Source organism: Amblyomma maculatum, chromosome 2, assembly GCF_055883805.1.
Source record: "Amblyomma maculatum isolate TAMU_Amacu chromosome 2, ASM5588380v1, whole genome shotgun sequence".
NCBI lineage: Eukaryota > Metazoa > Arthropoda > Arachnida > Ixodida > Ixodidae > Amblyomma > Amblyomma maculatum.
The window spans coordinates 87,763,371-87,785,639 of record NC_139345.1 but is presented as its reverse complement, the minus strand read 5'-3'; the positions used below and the strand labels follow the sequence as shown (position 1 = coordinate 87,785,639).

The 22,269-nt window shown below is 45.2% G+C and overlaps 1 protein-coding gene across 1 annotated transcript in view; it reads right to left on the bottom strand.

Moving 5' to 3' along the window:
- The window catches only part of LOC146199218 (neuroligin-4, Y-linked-like), a 431,570-nt gene that overhangs the window by 31,677 nt on the left and 377,624 nt on the right, over positions 1 to 22,269 (bottom strand). Inside the window, exon 4 of the mRNA XM_084594697.1 lies at positions 3,845 to 4,218. Within this exon, the coding sequence (XP_084450823.1) occupies positions 3,845 to 4,218 (374 nt within the window). The remainder of the gene's footprint in view (positions 1 to 3,844; positions 4,219 to 22,269) is intronic.

The window sequence follows — 22,269 nt, the reverse complement described above, 5'->3', positions numbered from 1 at the left end:
GGCATTGTAATTTGGCTTTCGACGCTCAGCTGTGACCGGCAGTGAGTTTCTTTCAGTGTTCGTGTTCTAATAGGCATCACGACCAAGGTGCGCATTTCTCAAAACTATCGGTGTAATTTCTATGTCACTAGAACGTATCGTCAGCGTCAACACAAAGTGTGAAGCGGACACCGTTATCGCAACGCAGTCTTTGAAACAGTTGCTTGAAAAGAAGCACAACCAAAGGCTCACTACTCCGCACCGACCTCCGCCCCATGAGACTTAAAATCAAATGCGCTAATAGCTGTTTCACCTGAAATAACAAACTCGTCGGTTTGCGACTCGCTTTAACCTGTCTTGTACGCTTTTTATTTCACGCTGATAATAGGTAGCTTTGTAAAAGAAAACCGGACATATTTTACCGCGACATTTTAGCGGAAATGCCAGTACACTACCACGCTTGGGCAAGAAAGTCTTTGTTCCAAATGTGATACACAAACTGGAAATGTTATCGAATAAGAAAATTTGAATTTTTTATTATTAAATGAAGCTCACGTAGGACCCCTGTATGAAACAAAATTGAAGTCGCTTTACTGGCGGCATCCGTTCGAGCATGTTGTTCTTTTCTTATTTTATTATTTGCACACTCAGCGCTGTTCTTTCTTGTATCAGCCGCAGAACACTCAGGGTAGGGTAGGAATTGGTCTACCACAGTTTCAGTCAACAATATATAAAATAAACCTTGCAACTAAAGCAAAGCTAGAAACTATATAATAAATCCCATCCAACGTTCAATTTCCTATGAAAATTATTTGCTTAATTTTTTTTTTGTTACCCGGAACAACCGTTTGTTTATTTGCGCAACTCAAACACACTCAGCTCGATAGCTCGCCTGCCTCTTATAACCGCTCATAGGCCTCCGGTGCGTTAATAACGCTTTCTCTGCAGCAGCAGCAAAAAAAAAAAAAAGAAAAAAAATCAATAATCTACCGAGCAAACATTGTTCTCCAAATAAGACTCCGTGCTATTTATCTCCTCTGCTGCTATTCCCTATAGCACAGCCCTTGTTCTCATCCATTACTACAGTCCTTCCAGTGCGAAGCCAACATTTCGCTCATGTATATTTCTCTATACTTTGAAGCCCACGTCGGCCTCATTCCGAAGGTGTGGTTGACGTCGTGGAGCACGCCAACCTTCTGTTGCCCCGCCATACAAAGCGCTCTGTGCTCACCCCGAATGACTGTTACTGAAACGATCCCAGAAGATGGGGAAGAGGGCCAGAGCCACTAAATAACTCCCGAGAGAGACGAACGGCGGACAAACGGAGTCCGACAAGCGCTTGCCCAGCGCCACTGAGGAGAAGTCTTTTTCTCGCCTTGTTTCTTTTGTCTGCGCGAACAACAGTGCTTCGTTCTCTTCCTCTTCTTCCGGAAACACTCTCTGAACGGCAATCAAGCAAAGAGAAAGATACCAAAAGCGACACTGGGACCCAAAAGCGTGTCAGCAGTGTAAGGCCAAGCGCAGAATCAACGATGATAAATAAAAAAAAATAGCACAGCAGGAAACAAAGAGGGGAAAGATAGACAAGAGAAGTTCCCGAGAAAAGGGAAAAACAACACGACGAAATTGAGCGAGAGAATGAACTGAATGTGCTGGGCGGGTGGCAGCGGCTTCTGCCGCAAGAACAGACGAAGCGATCCGATTTCTCGGGTACCGAAAAGATCGAGAGGAAGTGTAGCCGGATCACGGAAGGGGAGGGAGAGGGTAAGGGCAACTATAAATATCGCTGCACGGGCGAGCAGGAGGAAGTGAGAGGCAGGCGTAGCGCTGCCGGTGGGCGCAGAGGCCAATTTGCAAGCAGTAACAAGAGTCCCAACAGTGGAGCTGGAAACAAACCGGATCCAATCACACGCACGCCCGTGCACTCCGGAGACAGACTGCCACTGAGCTGTAATCAGTACAGGGGACACAGAGGCCAGATAGATTGCAGCCATCGTTACAACGCAAAGTAGGAAGAATAAAAAGAGCAAAATGAAGGGAAGTAAAGAAGAAAAAGAGTTATGAAAACGAAAACGGGGCTGCGGGACGGCTAACCGTGCATATACCGTGTGTTTACGATCCAGGCAGCCTTTCCACCCTCTCCCCCCCCCCCCTCCCGAACCCTCCCATCTATCCCTCTTTCAAGCTTGGGGGTAGATTGCCTGCCTAGGAGTGACATAAAACAAGGCGCATACGAGAATTCACCCGGTCAGCGAGCGTACGTTCCTGGGAGCATCGTGAAACATACAGCAATGCGCGTTCGTGAAAGCAGCAACAGGAGAAACGAGAAGACGTTTCCGCCCCACAATTCGACGGGTCCTGAAATGAACGCAGCGAGCGTGCTGTTAGACAGATGGCGCGCTGTTTTGCGCGCACTGCTCCTTGGAGTGCACCTCTGATTCCGGTGGGGGCTGAGGTCACTAAACTGGCTAAAATCAGACTCCGTCGCCACGGTGAGAAAAATTACAATTACAATGAAGACAGGAGGGGCGGGGGCCTAACAGGAGAGGAAAGCATGATGCACGTGCAACGAAATTTATCCTACCAAGTTAACCAAAGTCAACCAGTCTTCCCTTCCTTTGTGCGGTGAGACGAAAAAGCGAGGACAGTACATTCTAAGTACCAGCTCGCACTCTCAAAGTGGCTGCGGCGTTTTCCCGCAGGCATGTAGGCTTCTCGCTGCTGGATTCTGTCACTGCGGCGAACGACGAGCGGCAGTGCCTGCCTACCGCAGCGCGTGGATGTTTTCCTCGTTCTAAGCACCACTCAGGAGCTGAGAGATCTTGCTGCAGAAGCAGCAACAGCGCTCGTGTGTACGGGGTGGTTTGCGCGGAGCAGAGCAGCCCAGTGATTTCGCCTAAGGCGTGAAGGAGTGCGTTAAGCCGATTACAAACACGGTGCATGCCGCTACGGAACCCCAGCATGCAACGACTGCTGTCTGCGCTGCATGCGATGTATGAGAAAGAGGAAGACTGTGGCATTGCCATAGATAGGTGAGCCCAATATCTGTATGCGCGCACCGAATAGCGGTAAAGAATTCCTTGTTTCGTAGGGTATGCCCGCCTTTTAATGGAAAGCCACGGTACATTGTCGGATGCGATATTATGAGAATATTAAAAGAAAATACTGGGATTTTGCATCCTCCGTGTTCACTTGAAGGATTGTTACTTGACGTTGCACTGAAAGAGTGTTTTTTTTGTATATTTTATAAAGTATATTTTAGGTGCTACTTCAGTTTAAGTGAGGACGGCTAGCAAGATGTTACTTAGGCACGCGTAGCAGCAATATGGTTATCTAGTGGAAACTTATGCGGCGGGAAGGAATACAGAACGTTTTCGCTGTTTATTGAACGCAGGTTACAGGCCTCCCTTCTTATCTCGGAGATAGAACATATGTGAATCTGTTTCTCGTCTGAGAGTTCGTTGGAGTGCACTTGTGCCGCTACTGCAATGACGTTGAGCACTGTTAAACCTGATGTATGCTGGAAATGGCGAACAATCCCCCATACCATACCATACCATACCATACCATACCATACCATACCATACCATACCACACCATACCACACCATACCATACCACACCATACCATACCATACCATACCATACCATACCATACCATACCATACCATACCATACCATACCATACCATATCATGCCGAGCGGTAACGCACTGGGCCATACGATTCTCATTTTTAGCAGATAATAGCATAGTATGGCATACGACTGCATAGCACAGCTTAAAATAGTTATGCATGTCATAAAATAGCATAGCAAATATGGCGGCATAATAATCGTGGCATGGGTTCTTTAGGGCGGTTACTCACCTCGAACCCGTGCTTCTCCTCGTAGGCGGTGAACAGGAAGTATGCCTCGAAGCGCACCACGCCAAAGAGCAGGTCGTAGTCCGCGTACGAGGACCGCGGCGAGGCCATCTCGTGCCGAGGCTCTCCAGGCACCACGGTGCCATCCACGGTTGGGCCAAAGGCGCTCAGATGCTCGGGAACCGCCAGCGGCACGTCGACCAACTCTCGAACGGGACGGTGGCGCAGGCAGTCTCCCAGCGCAGCGCCGCTGCCAGACTCTGGACATCCCAGCGCGCGCCCCACTTGGCGCGCGTAGCGCACTGCGTCTCGCGCGATCGCCCACGGGCTGAGCGCTGAGCCAGACATCATCACGGCGCGCTGGAACAGCCCGTTGTCTGCGAGACGGAGAGAAGAAAAATGTGAATACTGAGGTGGTACTCTTCTAGCCCATGAGACCGTCATATATTAAAAAGTGTCTTAGTTGCAATATTAGTTAATCGTAATTTGTCAAGATGAATGCGCAGCTATTCGGCACTTTCCAAGATTGTCGCGAGTTCAGCATGAGCGCTTTTCGACCCCGTTTAACTGGCGAAATCTGTGAGTTTTTGTGTTGTCCCGCAGGCAGTACGGACGCTCTTTGATTCTGAATGATTGCGAAAGCTTGTTTGAGATGTTGATAAATTTAAGATGCTTCCCGCTGGCATTCGACCGCGAAGAAAAACACAAGCCACGTAGAAGTGGTGGCTTTTCACCAGCGCAAACAAGAAAATTAATTATATTTTATGACACAATTTTCAAAGCCTAGCCAGCATCAGCTTGCCTGCACCCAATGCAGGACAAGTGACAAGCCGGTATCTGCAGTATTAAGCTTTTGCCTGCTGCGGCCGCCTGATCCAAGCAGACATCTTCACCTCCTGTCATCCCCTTTCACATGATGACTGCATCAGGTTAGGAGTGAGAGGACAGAGTAATCGTTTTGTGTGCCTTGTACTCATTGACAAATTCAGGTACAAATTTAACAAACAGTACTTTCAGTTTTGTTTGATTCTGCTACGGGAGAAAATTATACATAAAATTGTACCAACTCGCCCAACTGTCCATCCTACTTCAACAAATAAGAAGATTTATTTGCATATTGCTATAGTTAATGCTGCTGCTGATTATGACTCTCGTCGTCGCAATAGCCCAAGATAAAGTTCGCGACAACGTTTTCTGACGCACAGTCCTCGTCTTCTGCTCCAATTATCTTCATTAACCTCTTCAGCGATTTATAAAATCCGTAGATGTGTCTGTTCCATGAATATTTATGCTTGGAAAAGAGAAAGGGCATCCGCTACTACTGTTTACCCTCTAGTGCTATCATGTCGAGAAAATAGCAGTTCAATTCGGTTTCTACTTTGCAGACCACTGAGTTTGTACTTGGACTTTGTTCTAGACGTTTTTTTTTCCTCTCAGTGTCAGTTTATTTCTTACGACCCAAAACTCCGAATGAATCAGATATGTAGAAACGTTTTCGCATTACTGTTTAATAATTGAAGGACGAAGTGAACACAGTAGTTCATAGTGTGCTTGAGGGCGACGCAGTCATGTACTGCCGCTGTTTGCAAATGTTGTTATTCACACACTTAGCACCGAGGTACTCCTGTGTTTCCTCCTTTGGAGTCTTTCCACGCACAGGGTTAGTCATTTATGAGCTTATCAAAAAGATTAAGAAGGAAACGTTGATACATGGTAATTTCGCAGGTCGTCCAGATCCACGCTGCTCGTTCCTGCTCGTTTGGCGTAGCATACTCTCTTAGCGAAAGCGCACCTGCAGTCTCTGCGTTTAATTGCATTCTTAAAGAACTGTTTGTCCACCTCATACCACTTCAGGCGGTTATATATTGGCTTAATGGCACTGCAACCTTTTCTAACATGCAAATAATCTAAACGTGAACGTCAACGCGTCCAGCCTCTTCCGGGCTTGCTGAAAACAAGCATTTTTCGTTTGTTTTGTTTTGTTTCACATATGCTTAAACGCAGGGATATTCCTAGCGCCATATTTTGCTTAACGAGACACCTTCCCTGCCGTTGTAGTGAATGAGTATATTCACGTGTTAGGAAGACGCAGTAAACGAAAGAAGAAAACAACGTTCACTATATGCAAGCAAAAGTTGCAAAGCCGTCTGCGCGCAGCCTCAGTTTTGCGCAAACCGTGCCGCATGGTGCCGTCTGGAGCGCGCGAGACTGCGTGAACTGGGCACATCCCGGTACGGCAAAGGAAGACTGAAACCCTCCCCGCCTTGTAATGGAGCGCGGGAGCGGAGATGGCGGCTTGTGCATCTTCTCCTTTTACTATATACGACACCACATACGAAAGCGGAGGGGGCTCTTGGGCAAGCTCGCCTGTCGCCTGGGGCTCTCGTGGCAACCGCGCTGCGGTGATCTTCGCAGGGACAGGGAGATTTAGGAATTTACGAGCAGCATGCCAAGGCGACGTGGGCTCAACCCGAACCCCCCTCCCCCCCCCCCCCCCCAAGCGTTTTCGCTCTCTCTTTACGGCCAGAGTGCCATCCGCTGTGCCACCGCCTGACCCTTGTAGAGCACCGTTCGCTTATAGTCGCTCCCAGGCTCACCCTTGCTAGCGGCCGGAAACTGCGCAAGCGCAAATAGAGAAACACAGATGAGTATCCCGTCGGAAGAGGTAAGCGAAGCGTGTTTTCCCAGGCCAGGTCGTACAACCTGCGGTTAAGTATTTGTATTAGAACAGCGAAGACCGTGTACTACTGCCTCCGGTGTTTTCTTCAAGCACCCCTGGGCGGACCTGTAACATGCGACCTTTTTTTATGAAGGGCCGTGAAGAAGGCGACAACAAAGGCGGCGGTAGCGGCTGCGTACACTGTTTTCATAAATATGTCAACTGCGCCTGCCGGCGCCCCTTTGTGCTCAAAACGAAAACGACAGCGCACGCTCGCGAATGCCTTCCAGTTTGTTCGTGCGCGCTCCACTGTATGTTCATAGGTTCTGTTTTGTGTTGCCGCAGAAACGTCGGACCCCTCCCACATAACGCACTTTATCTGCATCGTTTATGAAACGCTGTGGAGCGGCGTCTTGATGCGGCGGCTCCCTTGGTGGAAAGCTCCTTTTTCTCGCGCTGCGTAATATAGCTTCGCTGCTGTGTTCCCCTTTGTCGAGGCGCATTTTAAGAAAATGAATTTCGTTTACTTCTTCTCTTTTATTTCCGGTCTTTCTAGGGAAGCTTCCTTCGTCGCGGAGACGCAACACGGGACAGCGAGATATGATTTTGTTTTCGCGACGCACGCTGTCATACGCGACCACTGGTCGGAAGGAGACGAATGAATTGTGAGATCAAAGATTTTGAGACACCCCACCCTTAAACGGTTTGACAAGCTTTCAACATATGTGCGCAATCAGAATTCCGTAGATTTAAATGAGAAACGGCTTTATGGTTCAACGTACAAGATACAATGCTCCCAAGGAGCATTTCGTCGTTGTACTAACGTTGTATGTTTTGTTCGATGAACCAAACGTAATGACTATGCGCCCAGTGTTCTTTCTTTACGTGGCAAAGCGCGGAATTTAAGTGGTAATATTTGTAAATGTTCTGAACACGCCCACAAAAACAAAAAAAAACATAATTGACAGGATTACTCTTCCGACTTCTTAAGAACAAAAAAGGCCAAAGCCTTTCTGTATGCCGTTCATTTGCTGCTCGCTGGCGCACAGCGGCGCGATTGCTGAATCGGGCCACGGGGCGAGGGACTACGGAGGCGGAAATTGTCTGGGTACCAGCACACTCTGGGAATCCTGGGAACGAGGCGGCTCACATGAATGCTCGAGGTTTCGTCAGCCGAGTAGGTGAGCCGGACGTTCCGGGAAGGTCCACGAGAGATGGGCTGGTATCCTTTCATGACATTACTAATCATTTCAAACTTGAGCGGAGGATTTACCCACCCCCGGACAAGCAATTGGTGAAGGCGCAGGAATGCGTCTGGCGACGATTGCAGACTAGATGTTTCTTCAACCCATACGTGTTGAGCAGAATATACCCGGACATTCAGCCGGAGTGCAAATGGTGTCAGGAATTGGCAACCTATGACCACATATTATGGAGCTGCAGCATAGCACCGCCACCGGCGGATATTATGCGTGATCCTTCCCTCGAGCAGTGGGAGGCCGTGTTGACCAGCTCAGACCCGGTCGCCCAGACCAGGGCCGTGGAGTGGGCCACTCAGGTCGCCGTCAGCCATGGGTTGATGGCTATCTAACGGAATCGTCCACACATGCTCTCTGACGAAAATAAAGTTTTTCCATCCATCCATCTGTGCTGCGGCGTTATATGTCAACCTAGCCAGATGGCGCAACGCGTCTGCTTAGCAGTAGATTCATTGCTTTCGTTTTGTTTTCAATTCTGCTCGCACAGAAGCGCTTTCTGCCCCTCCATTATATGCTGGGACAAGTGTATTGAACTTTTGTTAAATTTATCTGCTTTTTTTTTTTTTACTTAGTGTGGCTGTTGTCCTTTTCCTCAGCACGCTCCGCCGTCTTTATGCTAGACGAGGAGAATTACAAACGCGTCCTCAGGCAATCGGTGAGGCGTATTCGCTTGTGCATTCGGCTGAGGAGCGGAAGGATGGCGGCTCAATACCAGGCGCTGACACAATTTTGTTTTTCTTAATTACCAGTTCATGGGATCGCGTTTCTGGAAAACCCTCCCAGCCGACTGGTTCTGGCAACACCACTTATTACCCAGAAAAGATTTCGTCTTAAGCGAAAAGCCAAATTACAACGTATATGCCTCAATGACTGGAACGTCATAATAATTTTTCAGAACCAGGTGTAAAAATTATGAAGACCCGAATTGACGGGGGGGGGGGGGGGGGGGGCGCATAAGTGACCATTATGCAAAAAGCACTCCAGCAACTCGAACTCAATTGATCGCTATATTGCAACTAAAACGCTTGTGAACTATATATTTTCTTTGTTGTAATCATAAAATGTTTTTTGCCTGAGAATTTTAAAGAAATGTTGCACTGAGAGCCATGCCCTGACCTAGACCCTCACCTGGTGTTTATTATCACTCCACATTATATCCCGCTTCATTTAATAACGACTTTCAGCATGTCATTAACACGGCTTGTACGCTATATCCTTCATCACCCTTATTTTTGCTGGGCGATTTTAATTGCCAAAACATTGCATGGAACGACACTTTTCTATCTTGCTACCCTTTTCAACCCAAGGCAATAAATGTTTTGACATTTGCTCTGTTTTTTTTTTTTTTATCTAACGCAATTGGTATCACGTTCCACAAGAATCACCGCTAATGTTTCAAACACCCTTGATTTATTTCTAACCAGTCAAGCTACTCCCGCTGCAGACAATATAATTCAACCGAGTATAAGTGACCACTTGTTAATAAACTTACACCTTAACCTGGCTTGCCCTAAGTCGAACAGTAAAATGAATTTGATTTTCAATTACAAGAAAATGAATTTTGAAGGTATAATTAGGGATTATCTGTATTTTTAGACACTTTTCTAACTTTCACTACCGAACCGATCACGAAAACAGGCAGTTTTGCAGCCTGAAGAAAACGATGTAGCTGATGGATACCGTTCCAAACCGCACTATCACTTCTAACTCGTACACCTCATGGTACAACACTTATATCAGGCCCCTTCTAAGTGAAAAAGACGCTTTTATCGCGCAGCTAATGCATCGCCTATTGACTCACGCTGGACAGCATATAAGCTGGCGTTTTTGGAGTACATAACCTCCTTAAAAAGCGTTAATTTTCATTTTCTCTTCAATACTCTGCTATCCATGTTGAAAACTAACTTCCGTAAATTCTGGTGTGTAATTAATCGTTCATCTGAAAACTTGATTACTTTACAGCACTCATCTGGCGAACAGGCTTTTGACACCCAATTTTCACGTTTTTGAACAATATATTTGTTCAAACATTTTCTTGTGCTCCTAGTTCTCTCCCTTCTGAATCACAGAATTATAGCTATCCGATTATGTTCCCAATTTCCGTACACGTAGGTTTGTTGCTAAACCTATCGGAAACCTTGATTACCATGCTTCTTCCGGTTTAGATCTTGTCGATGCCAAAGTTTTGAAAAATACTTCTACATATAGTTCCATCATACTAACGAAGATCTCTCAGTAATATCTTGACGCATTTGCAGTGCCTACACAGTGGAATATTGAGAAGGTGGTTCCTTTTTATAAGTGGAGAAGTAAAAATATTGTCAATAATTGTCGGCCATCTCCCTAACAACTGCACGCAGTAAATTACTAGACACTATTTTTTAAAGCACTAACAAAATTCATTGAATAAAACTCGTTCTTTACAATGGCACAACATGACTTCCGCAAATCGCATTCACGTGAAACTCACCTCACGTGCTTTCTATAAACTGCACCTCATTCTTGGCCAATCTTCATTCGTTGATAGCATATTTTTAGATTTTTCGAAAGCTTTTGACAAAGTTTGTCATTAACTACTACTTCACAAGCTTAGTCATCTTAACGCAGAGCCTAACGTTTGAAAATAGATTGAGTACTTTCTTACTAACCATTCGCAATTCGTCTCAGGCAATGGCCATAACTCTCCGCTTTTTGATGTGCACTCCAGATGCACACTCCAGATGCACCTCAAGGGTAGTAGGGCCTTCGCAATTTCTAATTTATGTTAATGAATAACACATTGCGGGCTAGTTGGTTGCTGCACGTTGCTGCACTCATTGAAGGATGGTTCATCCTTCGATGATTGCAGCAACGTGTCCTTAAACAAGGTAAAGAACATTGCCAAAAAATTTGTCAAAGCCTGAACCTACAAAAGTTATGTAGTCAGCGCCTGCATTCGTCTCACCTTTCTGAGTCTTGTATGTGGTTTTTGCGCTGTTTTACCTTGTTATATTAATGACCTACTCTCCCATATATCTTCTAGAATTCACCTCTTTGCTGATGATTGTGTTATTTTACGTAAAATAAATACTCTGAAGACATTACCTGTCTGCAGATGGACCTCATTGCAACGTGGTGTGAAGAATAACTAATGGAACCTAACATTAGTAAGTGTAAATTCCTGCGAGTAGGAAGTATTACTAATGCGCCACATGTCTTAAATAACGCTCCATTACAATCAGTAAATTCATACAAGTGCATCGGAATATTTATTTCTTCTAACTTCACGTGGACGATAATTAACAGCACTAACCGGGTGCTTCGTTGCTTGCGCCGTAACTTTTCCAGAGCCCCATGCTTGTTAAAGTTATTGCTTTGTAAAACACTGATATGCCCAAAACTAGACTATGCATCATTCGTATAGCATCCAGGTTACGAAAAGCTTATCACAGCCATAGCAATGGTTCAGAATAACTTCGTTCGTTTCATTTTTTTTTTTTTTTCAAGAATTGAAGCCAAACAGAAAGTGCTAGAGCTATCGAGTCTGACCTTGAACTTCTACCATTAACACCACGCCGCAAAATAGCTCATTCACTTATTTTCCACAAGCTGCAACATTGTACTGCCTTAAATAAAGAATTCTTGCTTCAACCTCACTACATATCACGTCCAATCGATCCCCATCATAAACTCGATAGGTGCAGTACGCACGGTTTCTTGTAGTGCTTCATATCTCAAACATCGATTGAATAGAACCACCTTCCCGCATATATTGTTTCTATTACCGATAACTAAAATTTCTACACCGCTTTAGCTAATATTGTACACTGGAAGGATCGCGCTGCTGCCTATTGTGTATATTTTGTTTTTGCTGTTGCATTTACATCATTGTTATTAAAATGTATAGCCCTGTAAACACTTCTATTATGTACTTTTTGTTTTGTTAACCCGCTCCCCTTCGTAGCACTGGTGTGTGTCCCTTCTTCTGTCCTAGTATTCTTAGCGCTACGTTTCCATAATTCAAACGCACCAAGTCACCGTTTTTAACCTATTTGTTCTCTTACGGGTCCTGAAGGTATATTGAATAAATAAATAAATAAATATATAAAATATTTTTGCAGCTTCATAAAATAAATATTGTAATAAATAAAAATTGAGCAGTTCGATGCTGCCGAACGCAGATATCGAGCATTACCTGAGGGCACTTTGCTTCAATGGCGCGGCCTACATCTTAAATGCATCTTGGTTATAACCAAGGCAGCGTGTTCGTTACATCTTGGATCACGTGGTATGCATCCATCTTCATTATAATCGAGCTTGTTCGTTGTACTCGAGATCACATGGTATGCATGCATCTTCGTTATAAGTGATGTAACATGTTTGTTATATTCAGTCACTTGGTATACGTGCATCCTCATTATAAGCGAGATCACATATTCGTTATTACGAGGTGAAGTGGGGGGGGGGGGGGGGGGGGTGTCCAGCGATAACGCGGAACCCTGAAATCAACGCAATAGGCCCAACGCTCTAATCGAAACATTCGTGCTCATTTAACTTCAAGTTATAGTTCGAAGCTTTTGCCTAGGTGTTAAGGTTATTGTCTCGCATCCCACAGTAAATTATCAATAAATACGACGACGAAGCATTGATTAAGCGGAAAAAATATCTGAGATGTCTGATATTTATCGAGATGTGACAAGAAATGAGTTCACACAAGATGCCCCTCGAGGTATTGACCAAAAACATCAAGCTAGATGGTGAGCTTGATGAGTTATTTCTAGTTTATGATCAAAATAGCCTGCTATGAGCGGCGAAAATAGATACGCGGAGAAGTTAACTATGGTCAAAATCCAATCAGCGGAAGCGAGCGAGGTGTGACGGAAAAACGAAATTTTAAAGGAAAAAGGCAATGCTGACGGGGACGCGACAATAACCGTTTCAATTTTGGCTTTTTACTACGTATGTCTTCTTCTCATGTATCCGGCCCGACGCGGCTTCCTGCACAATATCATGGCCTCTTTCAAGCAATCATCAAGGTTCTGCAAACTCCAAGGCGACACAGCGCACATAATCATGTTGCTGGTGTATGCTTTTTTTTTTCTCCTGGTGTACCTAATGTAACCAGCGTTTACTGATTATGTGAGCTTGGGCAAGAATATTGAAAGGCACCGAAAAAAGTCTTCGCGGTCAGAAGACAGGAACATTCATTATAAATACGGCGAAATGTCTAGCAGAAAATTCCTGTCATGTTCGCGCCCCTTTTTGTTGATTGAACTGTGAACACCGTGTCATAAAACATGGAGTTTCGTAGAGACTAGTGTCTGATGCGACGGCTCTCGGGAACAGTGGACGAGATAATTTTGACTGTACTCGGCGTTCGTTACAATGAGCTGGATAAAGAGAGGCAGTACTTAGGACGAGCTTCTTATAATTAGGAACATTTCTGTGTATAGTTTGAAGAAAAAAGGTAGGGAGCATGATTTTCCTCTAAAGCACATACCGTGCATGCACGAAACATTATCAGATGTTTCTTTTAGAGCGCAGCTCCTTGGCGTCCGTTTCTGGGTTTCGCGTCGTCGTCGGCGTTGAGCGCTTCGGCAACCGGAGCCTCGCAGGAAAAAGGAGGAGGGGAGTACACTCAGGAGCGAGCGATGGGCGCAGGAGCCCGTGCAGCAACCGGAGATCACGAGGAAAGGAAGGGGGGGGGGGCGAGGTGGGGGGGTTGCCGGAGGCAACGCTAACAGCGACTGACTGATGCCGCTGCCGCCGCTAGCGAGTCAAGACCATGTGACTGCGTAAAACACCGTCGCCGCCATACAGAAAAAGGAGTAGCCCTCCCCCCCACCCTCTTCCTGCGTTGCGGCGAGGGTGCTCTCCGGTTACCGAAACGCCGGCTCGCTATCAGCGGATCACGGTGCGTGCATCTCGTTCGCACTCGCTTCACTCGCTAGCGGTGTAGCGGCATCAGTCTGTCGCTGCTATCTGTTCGTCGTGCAACGTTCCTATGGGACCACGCGCTGCTTCCCTCAACTTCCCGATAACTCAATTGCTCTCTTTATTTCTCCAACTACAAATCTTCTTTCATGACAGCCAAGAACTGTTAGTGGTGTTTCTTGAAAGAATACGTGTGAATTTTTTTTAAAAAGTTGCCTGTAACTGTAAGTACGTGTCTTGCTCGAAATCTTTGCCTCAATCTATCAAAAAGACGAAATAGCTGATGAGCTGCGCTCAAATTTCGCATTAGGAAGTAAGGTAATCGTGGACAATTTTTTCCAGGCCCTTTATTTTCGTCTAGTTAACATTCTTACATGCATCACCACAGTAACTTAGGAAATTCGTAAGGGCGTCAGGGCGGTGCTGACAGTTTTTCTCTGAACACAAATCGAGAAGGACGGATTTCACACCATTTGGAGACAATAGATAGAAATAAGATTTAAATAAAATTACTATGGCCGAGTGCTAGCATCGCGTTCTTCTTCTATGTAACTGCAAATAAGACTTTCAGTTTTTGTATTAGCATATTAGCGCAAAGTTTGATCTAGACTCCGGTACTATATTGTCAGGAGTGCTGACACCAACACCAACTATATACGGAACATTGCCAAAATTTTAACCATTGTTTGGTCAACACGCTGGTATCTTTCGAATGAGCTTCTAAAAGCATGAACGCAATACTGTCCAGGAAATGTTTATATCCTTTTCACTAAATATCATCTAGCGGCGTGGAAATTTCCGGATTTTTATATTAAGGCGAAAGCTTTTTAGGCTCATGAGTGTGGAAAACATTTGTGCTTCTGCGGGGGGTGTCACACCGTCATTGTGGAGAAATGAATTGATTGGTGAGTAAACGAATGAGTGTACGTGGCACATGGCGAGGAGATGTTTCTGCGAAATTTCGTTGATGTGTGCTTTTACAGACTACAAAAGCGCAAAAATTAAAATAGAGGTGCTCCCGCTGCCCGGGAATTCTGACAGTGAAATGTGGTGTAGCGAAAGAGTTTTCGGGCGCCATAACTTTCAGTCAGCCATTCATAATGCCATAACCTTCGCCTCCGGCCTATATTATGAAATCAAGCTTCATAGAGCATTGCAACAGACCAAGCGCACGAAACCATTGTGGCTCCACATTGTTATTAGCACCAGGGTACTTTTATTTGTACGCGTACAATATTTCGCCTCGTCTTAAACGTTCTATTACAGCGCCTATTCAATTATTTCAATTTGAATGATGGCGCGTATTTCCCCATCCTGAGCAGCCCGTGCCGAACCAGGACAAATAATGACATTCAACATGCGCACTGCCAGCAATCCACTGCACAGTAAAGTAGCTTCAGCGCTGCAGCGGGCAATTGATTTATCCTCCTTTTTTTTTTTCTTTTAAACATGAACAGGTTTATTACTCTCAATACTCGCCTCTTAAACACCGGTTAACTAAACTTACAACATTTTGCTCTATTTGTAGATATAATACACCAAATAAAGTAAACTTTTTGAGTGTCTCAAAACGTTTTCTTAAACAAATATTTTCTACGTGACCATTATATACATTTTCCCTTTTCTTTATGAGCATAAAAATTTCACCAGCTACAGTAAAAAGTGGAGAATACGTGATTGTGAAAGAAACTTTTTCGCACAAAACTGGGATTGCCTGTTTTCCTGCGATAAAGTAGACTTTATGTAAAGCTAAATCCTCGCATACATTTCAGGCATTCGATTGCTAATTAATATTACCTGCACAACTGTGGATATTCATGCGTTCGATTCACTAATTCATATCAGCTGCACAACTGTGGATATTTGTGACACTGTTAAGAATATATTGTTGCGAATGGTCAACGTGCTGGTTCCGGTGCTACTGCCGCATTGTTATGAGAGCCATAACAACCATTGGAGGCCGTTTTTCACCATACTAGCAAGGAATCAGTGGTATACTGAAATATAGTGTACTTACAGAAATGTAACGCCACTTTGTTTTCTATATATATAATTTTGACTACGCATTTTAGGTATATTCGGGCCAGAGGTCTGAGTATAACGTAAATTTAGCACTATCACCAGTTTTGTAATTTTTTTCAAGAGAAAGCAACTTTCTGGAAACCTTGAAGCCATAAAACGAGATAAAAGAAATGCAGTGAAGAAAGGTCGGAAGGTGACACTGTGCAGCTGCCGACGAAGGCGCGGCGTTGGCACTATGCTTCACTACGAGAATGCGTCAAGCCTATACGTGACGTTTCACGTTCTTCTAGATGGAAGCAGTGCATCGGTAAATTAAGTTACGCGATTTTGTGATCAGTGCCGCAGATGAGTCCGTCTTTGCTGCCAAGCAAGTTGAAACGATTTCGCGTTGTAATGCTGAGCTCGCGTTATAAGAGTATTTCTTTTTCTTTTTTTTCCCGGCAGCACCCTACCACTGGCGTGATATTCGTTGTCGTGTTAGTTAAGCGTCAATACGGTATTGGTTTCACAGTGTTGATGTAGATGATCGAATATTCTGACGGGTCGCAAAATCTTGTCTGTAAAGTTTGCTCTGTGCTCGCGGCGAGTAGCTTAACGGTTCAGTTCAGTTCAGGCGTTCAGTCGTGTCCGACTCTTCGTGACCCTATGGACCATGTCACGCCACGCTTTCCGGTCTCTCACTATCTTCTCAACATCACATAGCTTCATCTGCAATGCCTCGAGGATGCCATCTAACCATCGCGTTCGCTGCCTACCCCTTCTCCGGCGACCCTCAACTTTTCCCAACATCAAATCTTTCTCCAGCGACTCCTCTCTTCTCATCAGATGACCAATGTAGCTGAGCTTTAACTTTAGAATTTGACCCTCCAATGAGCAGTCAGGGTTTATGGTCGACAATATCGACTGATTTGATCTTCTGGCAGTCCAAGGAACTCTCAAGAGTCTTCGCCAGCACCACAATTCAAACGCGTCAATTGTTCGGCGGTCAGCCTTTTTCACAGTCCAACTCTCGCATCCATACATCACAACTGGAAAGACCATAGCACGAGTTATAGGGATCTTGGTTGGCAGACTAATGTCTCTGCTCTTTACTAGGCGGTCAAGGCTAAACATTGCTCTCTTTCCCAAAAGCAGGCGTCTCCTAATTTCATGGCTGCAGTCTCCTTCCGAGGTAATCTTCGCGCCCAAGAACAGAAAATCTGTCACAGCTTCCACTTCTTGTCCATTGATGCTCCAGGACTTGATAGGGCAAGACGCCATGATCTTTGTCTTTTTAATGTTCAGTTTAAGCCCAAACTTCTCACTCTCTTCTTGTACGCGCATCAGAAGTCTCTTGAGGTCCACTTCACTTTCTGCCATTAAAGTGGTATCATCCGCATAGCTAAGGTTGTTGATACGTTTTCCAGCAATCTTCACTCCAGCTGAAGACTCGTCCAGACCGGCCTTCCTCATGATGGACTCTGCATATAGGTTAAATAGGCAGGGCGACAGTATGCAGCCTTGCCTCACTCCTTTCTCGATCGGAAACCAATCAGTAAGACCATGCCCAGTTTTGACTGTGGCCTCTTGCCCTTCATACAGGTTCCTGAGGAGACAGATGAGGTGAATTGGAACTCCCATCTCTTGGACAGCTTGCCACAATCTGCTGTGATCTACGCAGTCAAACGCTTTCGCACAATCAATAAAGCAGAAGCAGATGGGTTTCTGGAACTCTCTTGCTTTTTCCATGATCCAGCGAAGGTTGGCAATGTGGTCTCTAGTTCCTCTGCCCTTGCGAAACCCAGCTTGCACGTCCGGAAGTTCCCGATCCACATACTGCTGCAGCCTACCTTGCAGGATTTTTAACATCACCTTGCTAGCATGCAAAATAGGCGCGATCGTGCGGTAGTTGGAACAATCTTTGGCACTGCCTTTCTTTGGAATGGGGATGTAAACTGACCTCCTCCAATCCTGTGGCCACTGCAGGGTTGTCCAAATCTTCTGACATAATGTATGCAGTGTGTTAACAGCGTCGTGGTTGAGGTTTTGAAGCAACTCAGCTGGAATACCATCAATTCCGCTAGCTTTGTTCTTAGCAAGGCTGGCTAAGGCCCATTCAACTTCACTCTTCAGGATGCCCGGCTCGAGATCAGTAATCACAACCGTCTTATGTTGGGTTTGCACATCCGGGTCCTTCTTGTACAGTTCTTCTGTGCATTCCTGCCACCTCTTCTTTATCTCTGAGGCTTCAGTGAGGTCCTTGCCTCGTTTGTCCTTTATCACGCCCAGCTTAGCACAGAAGCTTCCTCTGATATCTTTGATTGTCTTATACAGAGCTCTTGTGTTCCTTAATTGGCTGTTGTCCTCAACTGCTTGGCACTGTATGTTCAGGAAGGCATTCTTATCTCTCCTTGCTATTTTCTGAAAATCCGCATTGAGAACCTTGTATCTTTCTCTTTCCCCCATACCTTTTGCCATCCTCCTTTCCTCATCTATTTGCAAAGCCTCTTCAGATAACCAGTTTGCTTTTTTGCATTTCTTTTGCTTTGGAACTACCTTAGTAGCAACTTCTTGTATTATATCACGAACATCAGTCCACATCTCTTCGGGCTCTTTGTCTTCTAGATCTAATTCTTGAAATCGACTCCTCACTTCCACAGCATATTCTAATGGAATTTGATCCAGATCATACCTGAAAGGCTTTCTAGTTTTCTGCGTTTTCCTCAATCGAAGCTTAATTTTGGCAACAAGAAGCTGATGATCGGTGCCACAATCGGCCCCAGGCCTTGTTTTTACTGCTTGTATAGCGCTTCTCCATCTCTGCCGGCAAAATATTATAATCGATCTGATTCCTGTACAGACCGTCCGGTGAAATCCATGTGTACAGGCGCCACTTGTGCTGTTGAAAATGAGTATTCGCTATGGTCAGGTTGTTTTCTTGACAGAACTCTACTAGCCTCTGCCCAGCTTCATTTGGCTCACCAAGGCCGAACTTGCCTGTAATTCCGGATATTTCTTCACTCCCGACCTTAGCATTCCAGTCCCCTATGAGAAAAACGACGTCTGATGATGGGGTGCGGTCTAAAAGGCATTGTAGGTCCGCATAAAATCTCTCAACGTCAGCTTCTTCAGCAGCAGTGGTCGGTGCATAGACTTGGATAACTGTTATGTTGAAAGGGTGACCTTGGATCCGAAGTGAAATCATTCGGTCGTTTTTGGGGTTGTACCCTAGCACTGCTTTGCCCATTCTTCTGTTTACTATGAGAGCGACCCCATTCCTTCTCTTGGTTTCGTGCCCACAATAAAAGACATAATGGTCGCCGGAGTTAAATTCTCCCATTCCGGTCCACTTGAGCTCGCTGATACCCAAGATATCAATGTTCAATCTGTCCATTTCTCGCTTGACGATATCCAGTTTACCTTGCGTCATAGATCTTACATTCCATGTTGCTATGTGATATATCTCCTTGCAACATCGGACTTTCCGGTCGCTTGCCGACACATCCTCAACTGAGCGTCCTTTTGGCTTTAGCCCAGCCGCTTCATTCGTCCTGGAGCTACTAGGAATCGCCCTTTGTTCATCCCCAGTAACATGTGAGACGCCTTCCAACCTGGGGGGCTCATCTTCCGGCGCCATATCGATAATGGTATTGTGACTGGCCATAGGGTTTTCTTGGCAGGAAATACTGGAGTGGGTTGCCATTACCTTCCCCAGTGAATCACATTTTGTCAGAACTCTCTGCCGTGACCTGTCTATCTTGGGTGGCCCTACACAGCAGAGCTCACGACTTCATCGAGTTTCGCAAGCCCCTCCGCCACGACAAGGCAGTGATCCATGAAGGGGAAAAAGACTGGGACCGAAATCCAATGGGCATGTTTTTGACAGCAAATAGCAAAACTACGAGGCCCCGAAAAAGCAAATGAGAATATAATGATGGCTATGACAAAATCTTAAGATAAGCAAAATATGGGCTCATGAACGAATGATGCGCTTGACCAAAACTCCTCGGAGATGGAGAACGTTGAAAGAGCGACCGTTACTTTGTATTCTGTAATAATTCAGACCCTGTACTGCCACGCATGCGAGCGGGAGTTTTATTTTCCAGGGCGTCCCGGCAAGACGGCGGAATCATGGCAGCTAAATTTGAGCATAAATCTCGCGCGGGTCGCTGCTCACTTGCACTCCGGCGTCCATTGCGGAGCCACTGAACGAGCACTTCACTCCTCTGCGCACACGCGTTTCTGAAAAAAAACAGAGACCAGCGAAAGCGGCAGTGCACTGGCTCACCAATAGTACCGCCAGCAATCATGCACTTTATCAGGGATACTTGCAATCAATGTCCGATATATGCTGCCCTGAATGAATTTCATTTCTCTAAAAAAATCCCGCGATTGAATCTGAAAAATGATCACCCTGAAAAGTTAGCTGGCACCGTCATGTGGACGCAAAATAAATACACGGTGATTACAGCAGATCCGTCCGATCTAATAATAAGGTGTTGCCCCGAGCCTCCTCCTCTTTTGAAGAGTGCGATTATTAGGCTTCACTGACCGAACTTAACTTTACCCGAAATGGTGGTGACAGCCTTCCTCTTCCTTATGCAGAATAAAGTGATAGAAACCATAAATAAACAATTAGACGTGACCGGGGGGAGAAACCAAATCTAAATGACAAGGTGTAACCAATTTAGCCTGTATCTCTCGCTACGTATATCCTGGCATAGCTGAGCTACGCCACTGTCAATTTCTGTTTGCAACACGACCCTTCTATTCTTAGTCAAGTTGTATGGCGCCAAAACCAGACGGCGAATAATAAGTTTATTCACGAAACTAAATTAACGATGTCGTCACGATCAAAAGCCCGCAGTCAGAACCAATATGATATATTAATAGCAAAGCAACTATCTTTCGCAACGTTGCTGGAGTTATCGATGCAGAATTTTAATTTGACCCAACTAAGTAACGCGCAGAACCACTTGCAGTCGAGTTGCGCGCGAAACCCGAAACTAGACGCAATAGACTCTCCTTTGCCTGAGTGTTGAAATAAGATTCGTAAAGTCGCAGAAAGCTATTTGGGCGCCAGCTGCGCTTCGCTACACCACCTAACAACTCTGGAAGTATTGCGAAACTGTTAACAGAAGCTACAGCGAGCCTAACGGCGCGATCAGCCAATTACTCGCATGCCCGAACACAAGGGCCGAGCCGCGCTCGTGTCGCAAGATGTACGCATTCAAGGCTCGAAACGTGTACTGCGTCAATGTTAAGCAAGCTTCCAACATAAATGAACCTAAAACACTCAGCAAACAAAAAAGGCATACTTTTTAGGCTAAATCACTGTAACCCAACCCAGGCGCGGAGGGCGTTTCAATCACAGAAAAGGTTGGGGCGCAGTCGGTGTTATGTGGTAGCTTGAAGAGCGTCGGCTGACAGACGGACCCGTCGGTGAAGACAGGGCTTAAAACCACCGCTATCAAGGCACGTCATAACAAGGTTTCAGTTACCGAAGTAATACATTTGACAAGACACTTGATAACATGCCGTCAACTACATATGACTGTCCGAAAAGTTCTGAAATTGAGCGCCTTTAATTTTCTCCTACATAAACTGCGCTTGTGCGAAGAATTGCCGTCTAATAATAGAAACTATGATGTGAATCTATTGTAGCAGGTATCTCATCTTATTGTGTCACAAAAAATCACTGACATTAAAGCGATGAGTGTAACCTTGTTAGAGCGCGCAGCATACGTCTGCTAGCAATACTGGGCCCGCGGTGTCCGTCATGAAGCCTACTCTTACGCAAGAACTCAAGCCCTAAAAGGCTTTCGCTAACACGGGATTCAAATGCTGCCGCGCCAAACAGTGTAAAAAGCGAGCGCATTATGCCGAAACACGGGATTCTAATAAAGCTGGTTTCAGGGATTGCGCGGTTTAAGGTTCTGATATAACAGTAAAAAGGAATTTCAGTCCTCTGTAGTCGCGCTTTCACGGAAGGAAGAGGCACACTGGGTACTGGGTACTGAAATTAGCAAGATAAGCTCAGAGAGCGGTTTTGGTTAAGCTTAACGTTTTTAAGTGGTGTGAGAGTTTAAAATAAGCAAATGCACTCTTATAGTGCTATACGCTGTAGGCTGGTGATATTGTTTATAAGGAAAGAGTTGGTGGTGGGTTTTACTCACTCCCTGTCATCACGAAGGAAAGCTTTTCACGTTTGATACAAGATATCGATCAGGTAATGCACTACCCTCGGCAAGAAAGCTCATCACGAAGTTTTAATTAGAAAACGTAAAGGCCCATTTCTTGAGAAACTGCGACGTCGCAGTTGTCGGCTTTGTAATGGAAAATAAATCATGCATCAAAAACAATTCGCTATTAGATACTTTCTCTTTCATGAGTAGTCTTGCAACCTTGAAGTTTCAGCATGTTGGTAAGGATTCCTAAACAGTTTTGCCAGAAACATACAGTTACATATTTAGAGTTCACTAATGTAATTCTACTCCAGACTGCTGTTTTGGCGACTTCTTTCAGTGCAAAAAATAATATTTGCGGTTTTACATCCTTCACTCTCGGTGCGTGCATGTCATGTCTGCCATAAAGGG